The 22759-nt window shown below is 39.5% G+C and overlaps 1 protein-coding gene across 2 annotated transcripts in view; it reads left to right on the top strand.

Annotated features, from left to right (window-relative positions):
* Positions 1–616: 616 nt before the first annotated feature.
* Positions 617–22759, top strand: part of HBS1L (HBS1 like translational GTPase) — a 75945-nt gene continuing 53802 nt past the window's right edge. The window contains exons 1-5 of one of the 2 annotated variants that reach the window (XM_015412803.1): positions 617–799; positions 4681–4746; positions 6100–6225; positions 10778–10972; positions 11627–13141. In XM_015412803.1, the coding sequence (XP_015268289.1) occupies positions 757–799; positions 4681–4746; positions 6100–6225; positions 10778–10972; positions 11627–13131 (1935 nt within the window). In that variant the 5' untranslated portion in view covers positions 617–756 and the 3' untranslated portion in view covers positions 13132–13141. Of the gene's footprint in view, positions 800–4680; positions 4747–6099; positions 6226–10777; positions 10973–11626; positions 13142–22759 lie in introns of those variants that run through there. The other variant, XM_015412725.1, reaches the window with a different exon arrangement.

Raw genomic sequence — 22759 nt, 5'->3', positions numbered from 1 at the left:
TGGTCCACAGAACTGTACAGTTTCTGACACGGCTGAAATTTTGTAAATTGGTTCCAGTGCTGTCTTTTTACAGTGTATTTTGATTTGTGAAAGTTGCTTCAAGAACAGTTATAACTTTTAAATTAGAAGCTGGTTTCTTCCCCCCCCCCCCCTTAAATACATATATAACGAAGAGGAAATACACATTGACACTGGAACACCAATAATTCCTTGCGCGGCGGCGAACTATAAACGTGGAAAAAAGCACTAACCCCACTGAACTTAGAATGACTTACTTCCGAGTACAACATGCATTTATTCGGGCTATCACAGCATCCCAATTACAAATGGACTATTTTAAGAATGGTGTGGGTGGCGGTCTTCGGGCGAGAACAGGAGCCTGATTGGTCGCTTAATTCCGGGCGAGAGTGCAAGGTCTGACGTACCTCAAGCAATCTCCAACACACAAGGACGCGCCGGGCCGAGGTAGGGCGGTGCACGTCAGTCAGCGTCTCTCTCTCTCTCTCCCTCCTCTCGCTGCCGCGATCTGAGGTGCGCGCGCCGTTTGCCGTTAGGACGTACTGGGGCGGCGCGCACGCGCACTTGCGAAAAACGAGCAGACCAGGTGGAGTGGCGCATGCGCGAGAAGCCCGTCAGAAAGGCGGGTGGTCCTGATCAACAACATGGTGACTCGGGGGCGCTATAGGTGCCCATTCCAAAGGGTGTAAGAGGCCCTGCCTTTCCCCGCTACCTCCTTTCTACGGTGCTGCGTTCACCATGGCCCGGCACAGGAACGTGCGCGGCTATAACTACGACGAAGGTAGAGAGCTGCTGCTGAGGCTTAAACTAGGCGAACAGCTGTCCCGAGAAGGCGCCTCGACAACCTGGGCCTGCGGGGGAGGGGAAGAGAGGAGAGTGTTAGTGACGTCACCATCACGCCTGGGTGCTGTAAGCCTGCGGGGGGGGCATAAAAGGAAACGAGAGGAGGTGGGGGCGAGGAAGGCTAGTGCGGGGTGGCCGCCGGAGGATGAGTTATGTGAGGAAGCCTCCTTATGTCCCAGACCCCCTTTTCTCAATCCCCCTCTGCTTATATACGTCCAAGTAGTTCGTTTCTTGCGTTCTGTCAAGCTGCTCCCCAAGAAAGTCATTTTAAAGTCCAGTTGGGCTCGCTTGACAGGAGGGTGTTTATTTTGGACGTAGTGTATTTTGTCCTCGTTCAGATTAGTGAAATTCATTCTGGCAGTGTGTGTTGATCGGCCCACTGAGGGTATAGGCATGTAAACCAAGAACCCCAAACTAGATAGGCCTGTCCAAGGATAATAACCACAATAAGTGTAACTCTAACCCTGATTAGAGGGTGTTCAGAACAAATGGGGTGTGGCTCTTCATTCATGACCTGTTGTTTGTAAACTTTACAGAGGCCTCTACTGAAAGGAAAGGGTTACATTCCTGTTTGTGTCATAGCAAAGCCTTCACTGGAGTGTATAAAGTACTTTGCACACTCTGCTTGTGTTAAATATTCCATATGATGAAGGGATTTAAAGATGGTGGTTGGTTTAACTACTTAAAAGCCTGACAAGTTTTAAGGCAGCTGTTGTGTTTGGATTATGTTCCCCCAGTTTTTAGTAATGCCTTTTAATGACAGATAATGCAGTGTGTAATTCTCTGTTCAGCTTCTAAGTTCTGTACTTAATGAGTAGAAGAATAAATTATTCAAAGTGCTATAGTTTTTCTGTTATAACACCAATATATCAGTACTCCTCTGTGTGTAACAATGCTGTCTAATAAGTAAGAGTGCTATGCTTGGAACCTAAAGCATACTGTAAAAATGGAAAGAAATATCTAAAAGATAAAATTTCCCACATAATAACAGCTCTATATAGTTTTAACTTTTCTTTCAAAACCATATTCAGGAATCCAAAGTTGGATGTCTGGAGGGTGACTTGATTTCTGGTTTCTTAAAACGTTCCTTGTGCAAAGAAAAACACGATTGAACAGTAATTGCTGATGATACAATAGGTCCCAAGTAGTAAGCAAATTCTTAGTTCAGTGCTGGTTTGTGTGCATACTACTACAAGTAAAGCACACTTAGCCAAAATGATATCTCAGTAGAACAGCTCCAGAGCAAGTGTATTAATTAAGATGTCTTGCAGTGCTAAGTATGTATCAGGATTTGTCAAGCTATTATGCCTTAATTGTGATTTATTTATTTCAAAATTTATATCCTGCCTTGCTGCCCTTACAAGGGCTACCAAGGCAGCTTACAATCGAAAACATACGAGATAAAATTATGTCATAAAACTGTTAAAATCAACCTGTTCTCTCAAATATATATCATTTAAACAATTTTAAAAGAAGTTAAACAGAGAGCTAAAATACATACAAAACACGAAACATTAGTTAGGAAGATGGGACCATTGAGGAAATGCCAAAAGAAACAAAAAATCTTCACCTTCTGGCAGAAGATGGCAGAAGATTCAGTGTTCAGAATCAAAAATTGAATTGATTGTAAGGCATTCTTCCACTGATAAGGTGATATGTATAGCGCTGACTTTTATCCAGTATTGTATTGCATCTGAAGAAACTGCTTCAGTAGCTTTTGCAGACAGTAATTGCTTTGTTATGCAGACCATGAGTTGATTCCATTTCAGATGCATGAATTTCAGACCCTACTCATGAGTCTGGTTGATATGTTACCTTTCACCCAATCTATCAAAGTGTCTTTGGGGTTACCCTATGTTGATGAGAGTAAATGATTATTTTGGCTATGCAGCAGCTTTGGAGATGAGTGGTTTATTTGGATGGTATAGTTAATGTAGGCCTAGAAGCAACGAACATAGATGCAATGAACATGAAGTTGAGCAAACTTCAGAGGACAGCGGAGGACCGGAAGGCCTGGCGTGATCTGGTCCATGGGGTCGCGAAGAGTCGGACTCAACTGTGCGACTGAACAACAACAACAAAGAAGCCAGTGATACAAAATATGAAATTTCCAATTGGATTTTTTAGGAGTATTAACATTGATCTTACTATACTGTTTGTTTGCTTCAGGTCAATGATATATTTGTAAAAATAAATTCCTGCAATTTCAATCAGTAATTGGAGTTTGGAATATGCTGTAGCTGGTGCCATTTTAGAGATTTAGAAAACATTCTAGATAACTGATCATAGTGTGTGTAAGTGTATACATAAAAATCCAAGGAACAAGAAGTGTCTTAATTATATTTGATTTACCCCAAAGAAACAGCTCTTAAAATGCATTTGCTTTTGCCAGTATTGTGCATCTTACGCTGCTGTTGCCAGTATACTCAGGTATACTGATTTTGAATACACTGAATTTAAATTCAATTCTTCTTAATGCAGGTTCAGCCTTTGGTTCCCTATAGGCATCATTTTACATTTTGCTTGTTTTATCCTAAATTCTGAGAAGGTAGAGAAAACTGAAAATAATTGTAATAGGTTAGTTATTGAGTTAGCTGAATAGAATAATGTTAACAAAATATTACCTTCATGTAATATGTAGTCTTCTTTCCTCATTCACAACCCCTTAATTTATCCATCATCTTTTATTTTACAAACCAGGGGATTTGAATGCTAAATTAAATAAAGTGGGAAGTGGATAATCGGTTATTTTTTTAGAATTACATGGGGGTTTGAATAAGATCTAGTGGATTGTTTACCCTGATCCACTACATCCACATGAGTCTCCAGTAGATTAGTGTTTTTCTTCAAACGATTGAGAGAATTATGGAATATACATACCCCCATCCCCACCTCTTCTTTAAAAGTATAATTCAATTCAACTTTGATGGAATTACTTCCTTGTACGATCATCATTCCCTGCTAATATTTTTCTTGTAGTGATAGAGTTTTGCTTGATACTTCAGGAAGTTGTTTGACACAAACTAGTACATCACAGTTACTTCAAAAAGATACTGTAAACTAAGCTTCTATAACCAATGCCCATACATTTTGTGTGTGTGTAGCCTTTTGAAGAAAAAGAGAGAATTCATGAAGAATCCCAAATAGGCTAATTTGTAGCAAATCTTTTCAAAGTATGGTTCATGGTTTTGTTTCTGCTGAGGATTTAGGTTTTATAAAGGCTGACTTATTTACAATGCTGAAAGCTTGTGATTACCAGCCCAGCCATTGGAGCTCACCTCCCCCCCAAAAAAAAATTGAAATTTTGTAACACCAATAACGTTTTGTGCCAATAAATCAGATAATGCAAATATCTATAATTTTTAATGGTTGAGCATGGGCTCAGAATTGTTTGTATAGAATCTATGGCAATTAAATTCAGCACTCAAAATGTTTAAGCATCCTTATTTTTCATTAATATTCCTAATTTGCATGCCTTAATCTGAACTTCCTATTTAATATTTGTACAGTTAGGAAATGCATTTTAATTTTCTGTTGAAACCTGTAGTAAGACTTACTGGATCAAGGATGAAACCAAGAAACCAACAGATCCAAGGATGAAACAAGAAAACAAATTGAGAAGATACAAGGAAGCTTGAAAAAAGAGACATTGTATTCAGAAATTAGTTTCTCTTCAGAAATTAGTTTCTCTTAAATCAGAGCTTGGAACAAGAACTAACGTTCTTTTTAATTTAGGTCAGCATACCTTGTGATATGTAAAATAGATGAGAAAATTATGTAATCAGTTATAAGCAAATTAATGTTGTGTTTGTTTCTCAGACTTCGAAGAAGATGATGTCTATGGACAGTCTGTAGAGGATGATTATTGTATTTCACCTTCAACAGGTTAGTTTTAATGCTCAAACAATATTTATTTCTTTACTACATTTTTATCCTGCCCTTCTGAGGAGCTCAGGACAACATACATGGCTCTTTTATCCTCCATTTTATCTTGACAACGAAAGGTAGGTTAGGCTGAGCGAAAGTGGCTGATCTAAGGTCACCCTGTGAGCTTCATGGAATAGTGGGTATTTATACTCTGGTGTCTCCATTACTAGTCTAAATAATACCCCGCTGTACACTGCATTGGTCAGGCCGCACCTGGAGTATTGTGTGCAGTTGTGGAGGCCTCAGTTCAAAAAGGATGTGGACAGAATGGAGTGGGTGCAGAGGAGAGCAACAGGGATGATCGGGGGTCTGGAGACTAAGCCCTATGAGGAAAGGCTGAGAGACCTGAGAATGTTTACTCTGGAAAAGAGGAGGTTGAGGGGGACATGATTGCTCTCTTTAAGTATTTGAAGGGCTGTCAGAGGAGGGTAGGAAGCTGTTCCTGTTGCAGCAGAGGATAGGACTCGCAATCATGGGTTTAAATTAAGGGTGGAAAGGTACCGGCTGGATAGTAGGAAAAACTTTTTTACAGTAAGAGTTGTGCAACAGTGGAATCAGCTGCCTAGAGAGGTAGTGAGCTCCCTCTCACTGGTAGTTTTTAAGCAGTGTCTGGACAAACACTTGTCAGGGATGCACTAGGCTGATCCTGCATTAGCAGGGAGTTGAACTAGAAGGCCTGTATGGCCCCTTCCAACTCTGATTCTATAACTTCTATGATTATATGAGATGATGTTGTTCTCTTGGCAGTACTTTAAGAGTTCCAACTGTGAAAAGGCCTTTTACTTTGATGCTAGTAATAAATGACAGGACATACAAATCCTGCAGTGTAAAACCAAGGAGAAGGGAATATAGGTCAAAATAATTAAAATGTACCCAAATTTATTCTCAGAGGTGGAATCATGAATAAATTCTATTTAAATCATAGTCTTCCTTTCTAAAGTTCTGTGTAGATTCCTGTTCTTAGTATCAAATCATCTAACTGCTTTATAAAGTTATAGTCATATAACTACACAAAAACAAGTTGTCTTAATCATGATATTTAAGTGAAGTCCTTAAACCTACCTTGTGGGTGTTTATAAGTGAAAGTTGAATGTTCAGCAATAAGATGCTATAAAAAGATGAACTGAATCTGCAGAAAAAAAGCTATTTCTAGTTGTTAGGCTGATAGTTTTCAGCAGTGCAAATATTTAAAATTTTTATTTAGAATTTTTCTAAATGTCATAAGAATACAAAGTATGCAGGTGATCTGACAGTCAATAAAACAACCGCTGAACACAAATGAAACTATGGTACTGTTGGTTTATGTTGTAGCTGCTCAGTTTATCTATTCAAGACGAGATAATCCACCATTTGCTGAAACAGAAGAATATGGCTACAAAGATACCGAACATAGCAATTACAGTGTCTCTAGTCATCAGCTAACAGAAGTTGAAAAAGGTAAGCATGCACAATTAATTAATACTTAAGATCACTTCATGCATTTTAATTTCATGTATCTGTTAAGTGTCTTGTCCAAATAATGTAATTTTGATTAACAAAGTTAATTACCATTAATATATATAACTTAATCTGTGATGAGTTCAAGGTGATGGGGAGATAATGACTGTTTAGGAAATTCTCCCACTATTTCATTATAACAAGGGACTACTTTCAAACTGGGTCGGTAACTTCCTTCTGACAAAGCCCCGAACTTTGGAAGCTTAGTGCTGTTTTTCAATTTCTCTGTGAGTGCTGACTGTCAAACTAGAAGCTGTTCAACTATTCCTGAATCTGAATGGTTCAATATGTAGCAGTGGCTGTATTTTTTCTCTCTTTTTCCATGCTGTATGGTAGTTTGTGGGAGAGTGAATTGGGGTTGTGAATGCATTCTGCAACTCTAATTTTTTTCTTCCTTGTTCCAGGATGGTATACATTTTTAGGCATTCTGTGTAGTGTAACAAAGTCCTTGAAGAGTGTAGGAGAAGAAAAGTGCTTTTGTTCCTGATTGAACATGGTCTCTCCTGTATTTGTCTTTGCTTAGAAGTGGTCAGTGTTGTGATAGAGAAATGCAGGCTACCTTCATTAACACTCAAAGATGCCCATACCTCAGACAAAACATTCTTTCCTGAGCAATAAACTCCTCAGATTTCAGGCTGAGAGAAGAATGGTTTTCCTTTATGGAGACAAATAGGCAGAATGAAGATGACCATTTGCTCACTTGCCAGGAAAGGACAAGATGGATGGCTATTAGGATATCCTGAGTTGGATCATAAAAGTCTGGGGGGATGTGTGCCTGGATATGATTGGAGAAAAGATGCAAGGCATGACATGTGGGAACTTAGACCCAGTTTCAGGATAGGACAAATTGAAACCCCTTCCATCTTGGCTAGGAAAGGTTGAAAGGTCTGACACATGGAGAGAAAGTGGGGAAGGGGCGGGGTGGGAAATGGAGTGAAGTGTGTTTTGACCACCCACTGTTTTCAAAGTTCCACTGGGCTTCTGTCCATTCCCTGGAAGAGAATGGCAAGGTAATACCAGTGACTGTGCAAATTAGCCCTATGTTTTTATTTCTTTTCTTAGTTGTCTTAACACCTTGTAGCATTTTGATAGATAGTTTCAGTGTTCTTGTGGTCTAGTGAATGGAGACTGTATTTTAGTAAACAAGAGGGGGGCCTTGTAAAGCAGACCTATAGACAGGAGGGAGACCTGCAAGGACTTGCAGGGGGCATCTCATTTCCCCTCTCCTACTAATTCCTTTTTCTCTCCTTTGGCGAACCCCACATGCTCTTCCTCTTTCCTGGTTCCTTCCCACCAACTACCCAACCTACCTTTATCTACATCCGTATTCTTCAGCTTTCCTCCTTCCCCTCTCTATGGGGGAAAAATATGGTGTAGTTGCTTGGTGCTGTCTGAGCTGGGCCCTGTTTCAGCATGGGGAACTTGGAAAGACTTGCAGGAGGTACCTCACTTTTCTCCTGTATCTCATTCCTGGACTATTTCCTCTTTCGCTCCTCCTGGCGGCCTTCACCTTTCCCTGCTTCCTTCTCTCCTTCCCACCCACCAAATTACCTTTTATTTGCCCCCCCCCCATTTTCAGCTGTATTTATTATTTATTTCATTTATACATTGTCTTTCTCCACAGTGGGGGTTCAAAGCAGCTCACATCATTTGCTTTTGTGCTCTTTTCCCCTCGCAACAACTTTGTTGAGGTAGGTTAGGCTAGGAATCTGTGATTGTCCTAACATCGCTCAGTGAGCTTCCACAAAAGAATGGGGATTTGAATCTGGCTCTCATAGATCCTAGTCTGAAACCCTAGCCGCTACACCACAGTGGTTTTTGTGGAGTGGCTGTTGTCAAAAAGTAGCAAGCAGGCAGTCCTGTGTGAGTCATACAAATTAGGTAGCAAGTCGCATGGTGGTTGCTGCAAAGTGTGGCTGCAATGAGTCTTCCCTCAGAGTCCAGGACAGTCCTGGAAAGGGCCCTCTCCCTCCCCTAGCCTTTTACTGACAAGATAGTATTGCCAAGGCTGATAATACTGTTGCGGTTGCCTTGCGGCAGCTACTTAAAACTACAGACATCCCTCTTATCATTTTTGTGGGGGGATTAACTCCCCCCATTTTTCATTTTTATTTTTTTTAGATTTCAGATTTTTCTGCAAACCTTGGATATATTTCAGCAGATGGTCTGTCTTGTCTGTCCATGGCCCTAATCTCTGGATTTAAGTAGCCACATTGAAAATTAGGTATATTGATAAAGATCTTTTTCCTTTTAAAGATGTCAGATTGTGTTTAAAAAAAGTCTTCACCCAGAGGTCTTACTGCTTGTCTGTGCATAGGCCAGAACTTTTGATGGGTTACAGATAGCTAGCTTGCTGGCTCCTGCATGCTTGCTCGAAGGGAAAGGCAGAGCTTGAGTGGTGGTGTGCTCTCTTTCTCTCCTCCCCGACATGTCGCCACTGCTTTTTGGATACTCTCTGATGAGGAGAGGAGGAAGGAGGCTGGAGGAGGATCAGGTTATTACAGTCAGAACCTGTAAAGTTTACAGTATCCAGGACTCGGGGTGGATTTAGGATTGCAGAATTTATACCTTGCAGTCGACTAATTCTTTCTCCCCAAGTCTTTTTCTTTTTGTCTTCCAGTTGCCCTTGGTCATTAGCATGCTTGGTCCTTGTCAGGCTGCTTGTCCCCCCTCATTCTAGCCTCATTCTATCTAGCCCAGAACTCCACAGATTAAATGGGGTTAGATATGATAGCAGGTCTCTCCATCAACTATCTCAGTGGGCTGAGTGTTCTGGTGGCTGCACTGTTGTTGCAATATCTATGTTGAAGCTGGGAACGTCTTGGCCTGAAAAAAATTGTTGTGGTAGCAGCTATAGCAGGGGTCCCCTACCTTTTTGAGACTGCAGGCACATTTGGGATTCTGACACGGCATGGTGGGCATGGCAACAAAATGGCTGCCACAGGAGGCTGAGGCAGCCACAAAATGATTGCCACAGCTTAACTTCAGTAACACAGCGCAGATCCTTATGCTGTGGTGGCAGCTGCTGCTGAAGCAATTTTTTTAAAAAAAATTGCACAGCCTATCAGAAGCCTTGCTAGGCAAAAGCCCTACTTGGTCCCACCCACTTCCTGAAACACTTGGCAGGTGCGAAAAAGGTATTGGTGGGTGCCCATGGTACCCATTGGCACCATGTTGTGGACTCCTGAGCTACAAAGCCCCAAGAGGGAAAGAAAAGTTTCTGCAGGATCCATGTGTTATCTGCCTATGGAGGTTTGCACAAAGGCCCCTAGTTTATGCTAGTGTGTCCTTGATCTCAGTCAGCATTTGTTTCTTAACCAAGGGTTTCTAATATCATTATAACAAATAGCTTTAAAATATTGTAAGCATTTCTCTATCTTGGTCTTTAACCTCTAATCCAGTTAACATGTACATTTATGTTACATTTGGGTTGGGAAAATTATGGTACAATTGGAATTTGAGACCCACTTTCTTGGGTCCTCTATATCTTGTAACCTTTAAATACTCTACATTTGTTAAGAGTAACATAGTGTCTCTTGCCTGATTAATTACATTTTTGGCATTCTGTTATTGTATGGGTACTTCCAGACAGCTGCATTCTCTATCAGTAGTAGTGCCACACAGGGTTTGTGTGTTGGGAGGGCAAACGTTGTGCCAACTAGTGTGTAGTTATGACTCTGACATCACTATCTTGGCACACCTGCACTAATACTAAGAATACGTTTGGCTTAGCAGAACACTCTGTGTTTTCTGTGTGGGTTGTAATTCTAGGCATGCCTATTTTAACAAGTCTATCACTGACAAAGACATCAATCCCAACATGGTACTCAGCATCTTTGTTTAACTGAATGTATTTTATTTCTGTCAGGCTAGTGTTAGCTAACTTTATTTTTTCCACTTGTAGGATTTGTTCAAGTTTCTATATTTCTCTAAAAGTAGTTAATGGAATGCCTTCTAAAAGGATTTAGATTTAAGATTCAGTAAGCCATTCACGATGCAGAGAATGTTAAAGACTTGTAGTTAGCAGATTTTTATTAACACTTCACTCAGTGCTTACATTTAGGGTATCCATCTGCTTAGTCCTGAAGCTTGAAAAGATACTGTTTATCTTAAAAGTTAATTACAGTATCTGTAGATGCTTAAAATGGACTGTTAAATGATGCCACATTGACTTATCAATTTTGTTGAATAACTTAAGCCTGAATATATCTGCATTATCTCTTTGGATTGAATGCTGTTCTTGTTGATAGTATCTGCATTGTTAACTATGCAGTCTTTTACAAACTCCTGAAAGGTGATAAAATTATTATACTGTTCGGTCAAATAAAGAGCACTCTAGGGAAGGGATAATAAGCCTTGTTCCTGGATGAATATGGCAGTGGTTTGGCTAAGAGAAACTAGAGCCGCTCTCTTCAGGTTTAAGCTCTGAATGTATTTCATGCCATTGTATGAAACTTCTTGTCCTGAACAACTTAAAACTATTTTGTTTTAGTTCAGCTTGATTCATGCCTTGACCACATGAGGGAATTACTTGGGGAGTCTGTGCCAGAGAAGGTGATGGTGGAAGCAGTACTGAACAGCAAATTTGATGTGCAGCAGGCTTTGGATTCTGTGCTTGCACAACTTAGCAAGCAAGATACGAAGATCAAGAATGAAGATACTGTAATTTCAGGAAAGGCAACAAAAGGTATGCTTGTGCTTAAATTTCATGGGAGTTAGTGTGTGGCTCTTCTCAGCAGGGGGCAGGCTGTGTATGAGTAATATATGAATAGTCGAAACAAAATGACTTAAGGCAGCTTAAACATTTTACTTTTCTTTGTAACTAAATTGAAAGGCTAAATGGCATATATAAAAAAACACCTGTAAAGGATGATTAATATGCAGTTAAGCCTTCACCTTGAATGGAGGGTGCAGGTACCATGCAGGTAAGCCTTCATTTTGAAAGGATGCTTCTATAAATATAATTAGCAGTATCAAGTTGCTTTTAAGTAAAATGTTAGGTAATGGTGAAGTTTTTAAAAAGTCACTTCTAATGCTATTGTAGGGATAATAGCAATCATTTCTGTAAAATGTAATATTTCTAGCTTAGTAGTTATAAGCTTTTACTGCAGGAAAACTGTGATAAATGTAGCATAATTAATTTGAATTTGTGAGCTCATGATTTTAGACATCCAAAGCTTGTGTACAACTAAAAATAGTTTTAATAATGTTTGTTAATTAAATGCCTTTTCATGTTTCTTTTTCTTGATTTTGCTGTTGTCCTTCCTACCTTGTCTCAAATTGAACTGTGTTTGCTGTGACCTTGCATCTGTCTTGGAATTGTTGGCTCATGTAAGGTAAGGCTTATTCTGCTCAGAAATGTTTTCTGAAGTTAACTTGACTAATTTGTTGCAAGAAACGCCAGACTCTGCTAGTTATTGTTTTGGTCTCAGTGATCCCATAGTCAGATTGGAAAATCCTTCTAATTCTTCAATTGACGAAAGTTTCCTCAGACCTAAAAAAGTCAATATACCTTCAGCCAGAAAGAAAACCTTAAAATGTTCTTGTAAGTCATTGGGATCTCTTCCTGTCCCACTTAGTGACATTCTTAATGACAAATCACTTTATGAATCAGTTAACAAGCAGACCACCCTCCCACTAGTTGACAATATTAGTTCAAGCCAGAGATTTTGTAATAAATGTGATGCATGCTTTAGTTCCGGAGTTAAATTCCTGGAAAAGAATCCATCAGGAAAGTCTTCTTGGGATCAGGCTGAATTGAAAGGTGTTAAGGACTTGAAAGCCTTGATAGGTCAAGAAACAGGTGACTCTTCAGATGTCCAAAGTACTGCACTAGTTGTCCTCCAAAAAAATGCAGATCTTGATAGCAAAGACAGATTTGGTAGTCCTTCTGTGTTAATAAGTGATTTTGGGAATTTGATGCTAGACAATAAGATAAGTCATCAGCTCAGTAAAAAGACTGACAGTTTCAGAAATAGTCCATCCTTTTTGGGTAAAAAGGACAGTTTTCAAGAATACAGTAGTTGTCCTTCAAGGGCTAGTGGCTCAACATTTTCAGCTTCTGAAAGTCCATCGCTGGCTGATCTCCTGCGGGAAGACCAAGGGAATACCTCAGATAAAACTTACTCCTTATCTGATCTTTGTAGTGAGTCATTACCTTGCTTTGCTGATATGGACTTACAGCCTTCACGACAACTAATCAGCCGACCTCAGATATCATCTGGAATGATAGAACTGTCAGGATCTTTATCTTCTCTGACTTTCTCCAGGGCTTCTCCAGTTAAAGAGCTTGAGAGTCTATCGCTTTCAGATTTAATTGCAAAATCTATTGAATTTGATAAGCATCATACAGCAGCCAACCCTTCTAAGTTGCATGTAGCAAGAACAATGCCACCAACAGTTGTAAATTCAGATATTGATCTAAGCGTTCTTATTAGAAAATCATCAATATCTCCAGAACCCATAAAAGTAGAATTGGATACCCTATCCCCCAAAACTGAAGTTTTGTTTTCAAAGGAAGGGCGGCAACTGATAGTACCTAAAGGAAACAAGAAAAGGAAAGCAAGGTTCAGATCATGCCTCTTGGGAGGTGCTGGTTCATGGACAAAAGTACTGTCTGCAAGACCATCAGCCTTTGCAATAACTTTATGTCTTCATTACCCTCCAAAGAAGAGATACAAACATCAAATTGTTAGTCTTCATAAGGCTTTCTTATACAGCAAGCAGATCCAGGAAGTAAAGATTAATGAAATTGGCCCCTTATCAGAAATCACTCCATTTGACTTCAAATCACCATCTCCTGATGACATTGTAAAAGCAGGTCAAAAGAGAGCCTTCACCAGATGATTATATTAAGAACCTGTGCAAATTTTTATTTAAAAATATTTTATACGTTTATGTATTTGAACTGTAAATTAGATTTGGTTTCTGAAATACAAGCTTGAGTCTTTATATTGGGTTAGAACTTTTGTAGTAAAAATTTTAAACCATTACACTGGATTTCAGAATTTTTTTATTTTTTTACTCTTTGATTAGTAGAAGTAAATATTTTTTAAATATCTGTGTTGGAGTAAGATGTAATAGTATCAAATCTTTATGAAAAAAAAGAAACATATTTTCAGGAAGAAATAGGCTAGCTGTAATAAAAATTATGACTTCAGGCCCGCTTTTTAAAGCTGTATTGGGGAACAAATCTTTACAATTATATCTCTATGAATTAATTTGCCATAGATAATAGTTTCACTGTGTTTGATATAGCTATGCTGTGGCATCATACAGCTTTTTTATCTATCCTTTTCAGGGAACACTGATAGCTTGTAAATGCATATTTTTCTTCACAAATTAAAACTCCCGAGACATAAGCAAGTTAATGCTGACTCTAGTAGTAAACTTTAGGTGACCAGTATTTTATTTATCCGGAAACGTAATGATAATAATTTGTCACCATTATTTAGGATGACTTTTGTTTCCTCTTAATAGTCACAGCACATGTAAAGTAACAGGTTCTGTGTTTGCCAGTTGCCACATGCCAGTTTGACTCACTAATAAAGACATATAGCAGCCTTATCAGAAACATGTTTGCTGAATGCACAGTCTGTTTTTATAGGCACATTAATTTTTCACATGTACCTTAAAATATAATAAGATATTACGCCAATGAAACACCATTTCTTTATTGTCTAAAGAGAACCTTTGTCCAAATGTGGAAATGTTAAATCAGTAACAAAAATACCTCATTCTTTATTGTTTGCTATATGCTATAGAATATTCTTAGTTTGAGCACCGTTCCTTAGATTTAATTTAGGTAATGCATTTTTATTTTTTTTGTCTTGTTACTTTCTGGTGCTGTCCATACTTTTGTTTTTATAAACAACTGTTAAGACTTTCACTGTGTATTATGGTATCAGTATTCTGAATGGATAACATGTATTACAATATCATCAGTAAAACCCTAACTTTATGTTAATTAACCCAAGCAGCTGCTATACATTTGAGAATGAGTGGTCTTAATGCACTTTAATGCTATGTCAAAATGTAGTAATTTTGACATATAAACTAAAATATAGGACATTTTCTACATTTGAGGGTATGCTTTGTCATTTTCGGTAGCTTGACACTGTCAGCATTCAGGGGATATATTCAATACTTCTATTTCTAAATGTTTGCTACATCTTTTTCTTGTAACTTTTGATACATTTTCTTACAGTTATCCTGTATAATTAAATGGGCTTCCAGTCCCCCACTTTTTTTTCTGGCATAGATCTCAAGTTGGCTGCAGCTCTGTGGGCTATGAACACAATTAAGGGAAGATTCTATTTTGACATATGTGGGAAAGAGACCATGGTGATCCATAGTAGGCGTGATTTAGGAAGGTTTGAGGTTATAGGGGGTTCATTAATCACCTATTTGACCATACCTTTAATATATAAAATATTTAATATGGCATGTCTGTTCAGATTCTGAGAAGGCCAATGAATATATGTAAATGCACTGTACATTTAAATACTGGTATGATAATGTAATTCTTAATACAAGTGTACATATTTACCATAACGATAATATTTGACCAAAGATAAAACTTCATTTTCTTAAATTTGTTGTTGTATTTCTCATTCCTGGAATTGTTGTGAGCTGTTCAGTTTGCGAATTATTACTGTTTGCTGGTAAATATTCTTTTTTTAAATACCCCGGGCTTGATTCATTTCTTCTACAGGTAGTGCTATGGTTAAAATAGGGACATTGACTTGAGGCTTCAAGGATCCATCTTCTTCCTGGACAGCCATTGGCTTTGTGCACCGACAGATTGCAACCTACTGGCTGTTGATTAGTGTGGGAGGCTGAGAAATGGTTTGCATATAGAGATTCACCTCTCCCTCTCTTCCACAGGAGATAAAAAATAAGGCCAAGGCCGATGGTGCAAAATAAGGTAAAAATATATTTTATTACTCAGTTTTGGGAATTTTAACTGAATTTATTTATTTATTAAACTTATATCCCGCCCTGCCCCACAAGTGGGCTCAGGGTGGCTCACAACATATAATATAACAATAAAACTGATAATATAAAAATATTTTTACCTTAATTGCACTGTTGGCCTTGGCCTTATTTTTTATTTCCTAGTGACTGGTGTGGCCCTTTTATTTTCTCCCTCAGAGCACCTGTCTGCAAAATAATTCCTGCTTAGAGCTGTAATAACTTGCATGCCAAGATTCTGTGGAAGAGCAGGTTGATGAGTTGCATTATAAATAATGACTAGCAAACTGCTCTGAGTGTGGACACCAAGGACTGCCCAGGAGAGAAGGATATTTTCCCCTGCTAGGATCAGAAAGGAACTATACCTTTATAGTTCACTGATACTTGTTTTACTTCACTAATGCCAGCCTGTATTTTGCATGTATATAGTATTTGTAGGTTTTTTTTAAAGAACACTGAATTACATTTGGTTGACTTGTTACATAAGTAGTAAAACATATTAATCACAATACTACTGTCTTAAGATTCAGATTGTTGTGTAGTCAACACCTTTGGTACACTGAGGCCCCGGTCACACGGCAAAGTTGCCGCGGGAGAGGCACGGGAGTCCCGCGGATTTTCCGGCCGCAATCACACCCCAACATCTGGGAAGCGCAGTGCTCCCATGGTGAACCCTTGGCTCCCCGCCAAAGGTGCAAATTAAAAATCTAGTACTTACAAGGTACTAGTTTCCGGAAACTGCGGGCCAAGGGCGGGCATCTGATTGTGTTTCTGGTGGACTTACGTGGCATCCGGCGCCCGTCTCCGCAGGTTGCGCAACAGCGCATGCGCACAAAGCGATTGCTAGTGCGATCGCGCGGTGCAGCTTCTTTGCCGCGCTGCAAGATACCTGTCTGGTCGGCATCTCCCCCCTAACCACGGGACCTCAACCGAGATGTGTGCTCAGGCGGCCGCACGTTAGTTTCCTCCGGGGCAGTTAGCCACGCCTCCCCCCCGGCGATATCTGGCCTGTGTGACCGGGGCCTGAATTGATTTTGTTTGCATTTAGAATTAAGTATTTTAACAATAAAACTGACTTTTAAACTGTTTTTTGTAAAATATATCCTTAATAAAATTCAGGATTAATTGTTGCATATCATTGTGTTACAGCTTGCTTTGAGGCTCATATATTTGTCTTGTTCTAATAGGCATTTCATCGACAACAAGAGTTGTGATATAATAGAGATTTGGGAAATAGAATTGTGTTCCTGCAGTGGTAGAAGTTCTAAAACAGTTCTAATTTTCTTTCACATTTGGTGTGACAGTTTAGTTTTGAACTTTTAGCCTTAGCCATGATTTGTTGGCAGTCATATCTTTAAACAAAAGTTAGAGGCACAATGATTTTTGATAGAGAACTGAATCTGTGCTGTGTTCTAGTAAAGAGAATAAAGTGAGAATAATGTTAAATGATGGCTAGACTTTGATTTTAAACCATCATCAAATCATTGTTTCTGTTACCATTTTGTGGGCCACCATGAGAGGTACAGTGGAATTCTATAAGAAGTTTAAAAAAACATGCAAAACATCATTCTAAGACTTCAGTTTTCTTGCTCTTTACTCTTTTGAAAGCAAAAACTAGAGGTGAAATATTTTCTATGGCAGCAAGGATGAAATGTCGATTTCAGTAGAAATTTACGGGGATAAAACCAACAAACATCCCTTTGCATACTAAAATATGCCTTTTTTATTGTCCCTATCCACAAAGATTCAATACCTAAACCCCCACCTCCTGCAATAATCACATGATGTAGCAAGGATATTCAATTGATTTAGTACTTGAATGCAGTTAACAAAGAGATACTTTCCATCCTTTTTGCTGGTTAGATATAGCGCCACTGTATGAGTCCTCAGTCCAGTATATTTTTCTGCTTTCTTTTTGGTTCTTCTGTTAGAGTCTTCATAGTGCATATCTGAGTATTGATAGCAAATAATGTTAAATAAGAAAAATTGCATTTGATAACTTAATTTTGGTTCTTAATGGAAAACTTTAAATAGGAACACAAAGAAAATGTTGTTTGAACTGCTGCTTGGAAGCCAAATAAAATTTAAGTGATTAACAAGTTATCAGGGAGATACATATGTAAAGTGTACCTATTTGTGCTACATCTGCTATTTCTTAAAGTTTCTGTCATGCCTTGTGATATTGTCAGCATGCCAACTGATATGTCCTCATTCTAAGAGCTTGTTTGATGAGAAATCTAAGGATTTGGTCTTAGAATTAAAGTACACTATAATTGTCCACTGGAGATGGCATATCTGTGATGAGTTTTCAACCTTCCTGCTGTAGTAGCTAAAATGGTTGGGTGAATAGCTGCATAATATGGAAAATATATTCAACTTACCAACGGTTTCAGAAGGGTAAGTTTGGGTTTGTTATGTGATGGTGGCCATTGTAAATAGTACAGTAGGATGTTGGAGCATTTGCCATTGGGAAGTTTTAATATAGTGATTGTAATGTTCATTGCAGCTCTTACAGGCCTTGACTTTATTTAAGGATATCTGCCCTGCTTTTCTCATCACCAGGGGCTCAAATGGTTTACAGAAGCACAATGCAGACAAATAGACAGTAGGGCTCTAACATCCTGGGTTGGTCTTGGCTCTCTCGATCCAACTCACTTAAGGCCACAGGCTGCAAGCTGTGGGCTCTTGGCTCCTGCCAGTAAGTTGTGCCTCTGGCCATTTCTGGGTTTAAAAACCTGTAACAAAGGAGAGAACAGAACAAAGCCCAGATCTTGCTCAGTTGACAGAGATATTCCCAAGGCTTCCCTCTCCCTTCTAAACTTCTGGTTCAGAATATTGGCTATCAGAGTATAATGGTGCTATTCATATCAATATATATTATAGGCATACCTGTGTACGTATGTTTCAGTTCAGCAAGAGCAGAGAAAACCTTTATAGCTGCAAAGATAAGATTGAAAGAGTAAAGACAATACTAGCAGAACTGATAAAAGCCAATACAGATTTCCACTAGTTGGTATATCTTTCCTGTGTAGTTTCTTTCCCATCTCTATGGCCAGTAAAGCCAAAATTATGCAAATATTAAACATTGTAAAACAAATTATGCAAAATAAGAGACATTGTGCAGATCTCTTCAGTTTGAATAACTGGTCAAATCTAGCTTTCTTGGTGCAGAATTTAGATTGCATGGTGTACTTGAGTATATATTTTCTTGAGCACAGAATATATATACTGGTTTGATTATGGTACCCAGAGCACAGTGTACATATGTCCCATTCATCTGCTCATCTACTGTAGGCTGACCTACAGATGAAAAATTATTTTATTTGAAATACCTGTAACATGGGACTTTCCAATCAAAATGGAACCAAGCACTATAAACTGTTTGTAAATTTCTTTGGGCAGTAATGATGGAGAGTAGTATTCTGTATAAGACTCTCTTGGGAACATTTGGCAAGATTCACAGATTCTCTGTGTACAGATATGTGTGGGCTTTAGAAAGGAAGTGGCTTATGTGAAAAACAGTGAGAAACATAAGTTTTTGAGATTCTTTGTATACACCTACACTGGAAAAAATGACACTCCTGATACTATTTCCCTGTGATGTTCTGGTTTGAAGATAGTATAGGGTACATTCAAACACTGCTTTAAAAAAAAGGTAGGACAGACTTCCTGTATTTGCGTGTCAACAAAAATGTGCTGCTGCATGCGGCTGAATAGGAGAAAGATGTTCACTTAGGTAATAGTTCGATTTTTAAAATATTCTGTGCTGAGATATGTATAAAACAGGTCATACACTTGATTTTATGTCCTGTATTGGGCAATGATGGTCTGTGGGTGGGAGAATGTGTCTTTTATTCCTTTATCATGGATGGATTACTACCTAGTGAATCTTAGTCCTATGAGTGTATCAAACCTTTTGTAGAGGTGGGAGCTATATGACATGATTGGTAGTTCTGTCAGTCCTGCATGATCCCTGGAATAGGGAGGTGACTTAACCAATTGATACAATTATTCATAGGTAGTCTTATCACTTATTAGAGCTCATTTAGCTCCCCGATTACACAGAGGAGCTTGGGGTGATAGAGCAGCAAGGATGGCTAGAGCATCAGTGGAGTAAAGTCAAGCCAAATGTAACTGAATATAAACTAAAACTCATTCTGCAGCTCAGATGGCAGCAGAGGAAAAGTTACTTCTCAGATGTCATTGCATCTGCTTGTAGCCATCTGGTGGAATTCCTTCTAAGAAAGGGCCTGCTGAGTGCAAATTTGCTTAACAGTTTTTGGAGCCCTTAACTGTTGTGACATGTTTACATAGCATTTTCTGTCTATATATCTAATTCCCAAGAGTCCCCTCTGCGTGCAGATACTTATTTCCACAGATAGGGGGCACATTCTCCCCCCATAGGTTTTCCTACAGACTCAGGGGACTCCATGAGTCTGCAGAAAAATCCAAAAAGTAAAAAAACAAACTACAACTTGGGGAGGGTTGAATCCCCCCCCATACCTTATGAAATGGCTGCCGTGGGGATCTACTCCAGGCCCTGCTGCATTGACAGTGAGAGATAGCCAGAGAGAGAGACAGACATAGAGGGGAGTAAGCAAAAGCAGGACTGGATCTGGGATTGGGAAGGATTCCTCCTACAGTATGAATGGCTCAATAGCAGGGGGTTTGGACCCAGGCCTGGGATTGGTATTGCCTGCTCCAGGTTGGGAAATTCTTGGAGATTCTGTGGTGAAGTCAGGAGTGCAGAGTTTGGGGAGGGGAGAGGCCTCAGCTGGATATAATGCCGCAGAGTCCACCCATTTTCTCCAGGAGGACAGATCTCTGTTGTCTGGAGTTCAGTTGTAATTCTGGGGGATCTCCAGGTCTCACCTGAAGGCTGGCAAACCTATGCCTAGCAGCACCCTCCGGGTGACTTGAGATCACCTGACTTGCATGGTTCAACTAGGCCTGACTGCTTGCTACTGTTCAACAGCAGCCACCCTATGAAAGTCAGTGTAGTATAATGGTCAGAGCTTCAGAGTAGGGTTTGCGAGACCCAGGTTCAGATCCCCATCTTGCTGTGGAAGCTCACTGGCTGATTTTGGACCAGGCACATACTTTTAGCCTAACCTACCTCATAGGGCTGTTGTATGGATGAAAAGGAGGAGAAAAGAATGTAAACTGCTTTAGTGTCCACTATGGAGAAAGGCCATAGTTTTCCTCAGTAGAAGCTGCAGGGGGAAAGGAAAGCTGGAGGCAGAGGGGCAGATAAAGGTAGGTTGGCTGTTGGGTGGGAAGGAGATAGGGATGCCAACTCCAGTTTGGGAAATCCCTGGATATTTGAGGGGTGGATCATGGGGATGGTGGGGATTGAGGTGGGGAGGGGCTTCAGACAGATCTAATGCCATAGACTCCTTCCTCCAAAGGAGTCATTTCCTCCAGGGGAACAAATGTTGCCAACCTCCAGGTGAGAGCTAGAGATCTCCTGGAATTGACAGGCATGGAGGAGAGAAAGAGAGTAAGAAAAGGCATCAGGAAGGAGAAGTAGGGGGAGAGGGGAAGAAGCAGAGGTGGGGGAAATGGGATAGCTGCTCCTGCAAGTTTCTTGCAGGTCCCCACCAGTTGTATTAAATCATTTGTATCTGCTCTAAACTTGACACCAGTATTGAAAGTTAACAATACATATGTTGCCAGAGCTCCTGGCTGTCACTTTTGCTTGGATAAATCTCAGTTATGGAACACAGGTGAAGAGAGATTGTTTGAAGAAGTCTGGCCTACCACTTATCTGCCCCATGCTTGCTTTTCTTGGCTGATTATTTCTATCTGGAAAGGAGTTATGAGCTGGGCCCTGGTGGTTATGAATGCCTTCTTGAAAGTCAGATGGCCCTGGCTGTCTTGAAAGAAATGGTCATTAGACTGTTTCTGAAGAGAACAGGGTAAAGAGGAAGTTTTATCTATAAGCTATTCAAAGGCCTCCCAATTGGGGCAGGTTATGGTGGCATGACTCTTAAGTACTTCTGAATAAGACTGGATCCATTGTTCTCTGGGTTAAGGCCTGGATTTGACACCAAAACAACTGTGATATCAGGAAGAGATAGGTAGAGCCCAGCATGTTAATTTTCCTGTATCTTTTCGTGGCAGTGATGCTGTGACGCCCTCCTTAATTGGGGAGGACTGGTTTCCCTTTAAAAGTGTTCTTTATTTTATTCTACTATGTATATACGGCTGCCACCAGGAAATTTAAGGCTTTCCAAACCTTTATACTTTTACTTCTGCTCTTGCTGGTTAGGTAGGCCGAGGTGAAGGCTTATGAGGAACTATGTGGTCCTAAGGAAGTATTTCTTTCAGAGCTGGCATATTTGAATAAAAGAGGATTTATTGAAATAATTAATAAATAAAAGGGTAGAACAAGGTAACTATTGATGTGTATAAATGAACAATTGCTTGGTGTATCACACACAATCTGCTCCCTTACTGACAGGGATATTTCAGGTAACTTTGTAACACTTTAACTCAAGGTCATGTAAGTTCATTGTTTCTCTCCAGGACATACAGCCTTTCCTAAACTTTGTCTTCAATTACTTTCATTTATTTTTTCTATTCTCTCAGCCTTCCTTCCGTTTCTCACTTCCCTCACATACAAAACTAACTGCTTGTCTCTCTCATTCCCCACACAGAACTAACTGAACTCCTCAACTGTCAAACCTGTAACTGTAACCTCTGACTGACATACAGACATATCCACTAATTCTCACTTTCAAAACCCCTCCCCCTCTCTGTCAACCACCAATCATACCACGCTTGCTTCTCTCAACCACTCTAGTTTACTGCCATGCAACCAAACTTTTAAAGAGACACACACACACATAAAACAAGGAATCATTACAGATGCCATTAACCACAGTATCCTTCTGGAACTTATATCTTGACTGGCAACCATAATCTGGTTGTGTTTTTAGGGTAGATTTTTGAAGGTGGTGCTTCAGCTATTGGCAACTTGGTTCCTCAGGGCCCTCTTAGGTGTACAAATTTTTAATGTCCTTGCGGTTTAGCAACCTACTGTTATCAGCTGTTTGATTTTGAAAATGATTTCAGATTAACATAAATAATGCTTTTATTGTACAAAAGCATGAATCAGCTCTGCAACATGTTGGTATAAATATTACCACACACTTTAAGACTTTCAAGGTAGCCTCTGCTCTGTTTCCAAGACATTTCCAAGCAGAAGAGAACTAAGAGGCTTCCATTTAGCTGTATGTTAGTTCTAAATATGCCACTGATGTGGATATGGAATGTCTTTTGGAAAGTTTACTTGAGAGCATTTGAGGGTTTCAACAGCAGAACACCTTACAAGATCCAGTTGAAACTTAATTCTGTGTGCATATTGTTTCACACATTCAGTACCTTCACTATGGATTGAAAGGACCTCTTCAGCTGAATGCATTATCTCCCCCCTCCAACATGGCCTTTCAAGCTAAAGCTTCACATTATGAAGCAGTTAACTGCTGTGTAAAGGATA

This window comes from Gekko japonicus, unplaced genomic scaffold (genome assembly GCF_001447785.1).
Source record: "Gekko japonicus isolate JY-2015 unplaced genomic scaffold, Gekko_japonicus_V1.1 scaffold184, whole genome shotgun sequence".
In the NCBI taxonomy this organism is placed as follows: Eukaryota; Metazoa; Chordata; class Lepidosauria; order Squamata; family Gekkonidae; genus Gekko; species Gekko japonicus.
The sequence above is the reverse complement of the archived record's forward strand: the minus strand, read 5'-3'. Positions and strand labels throughout refer to the sequence as shown.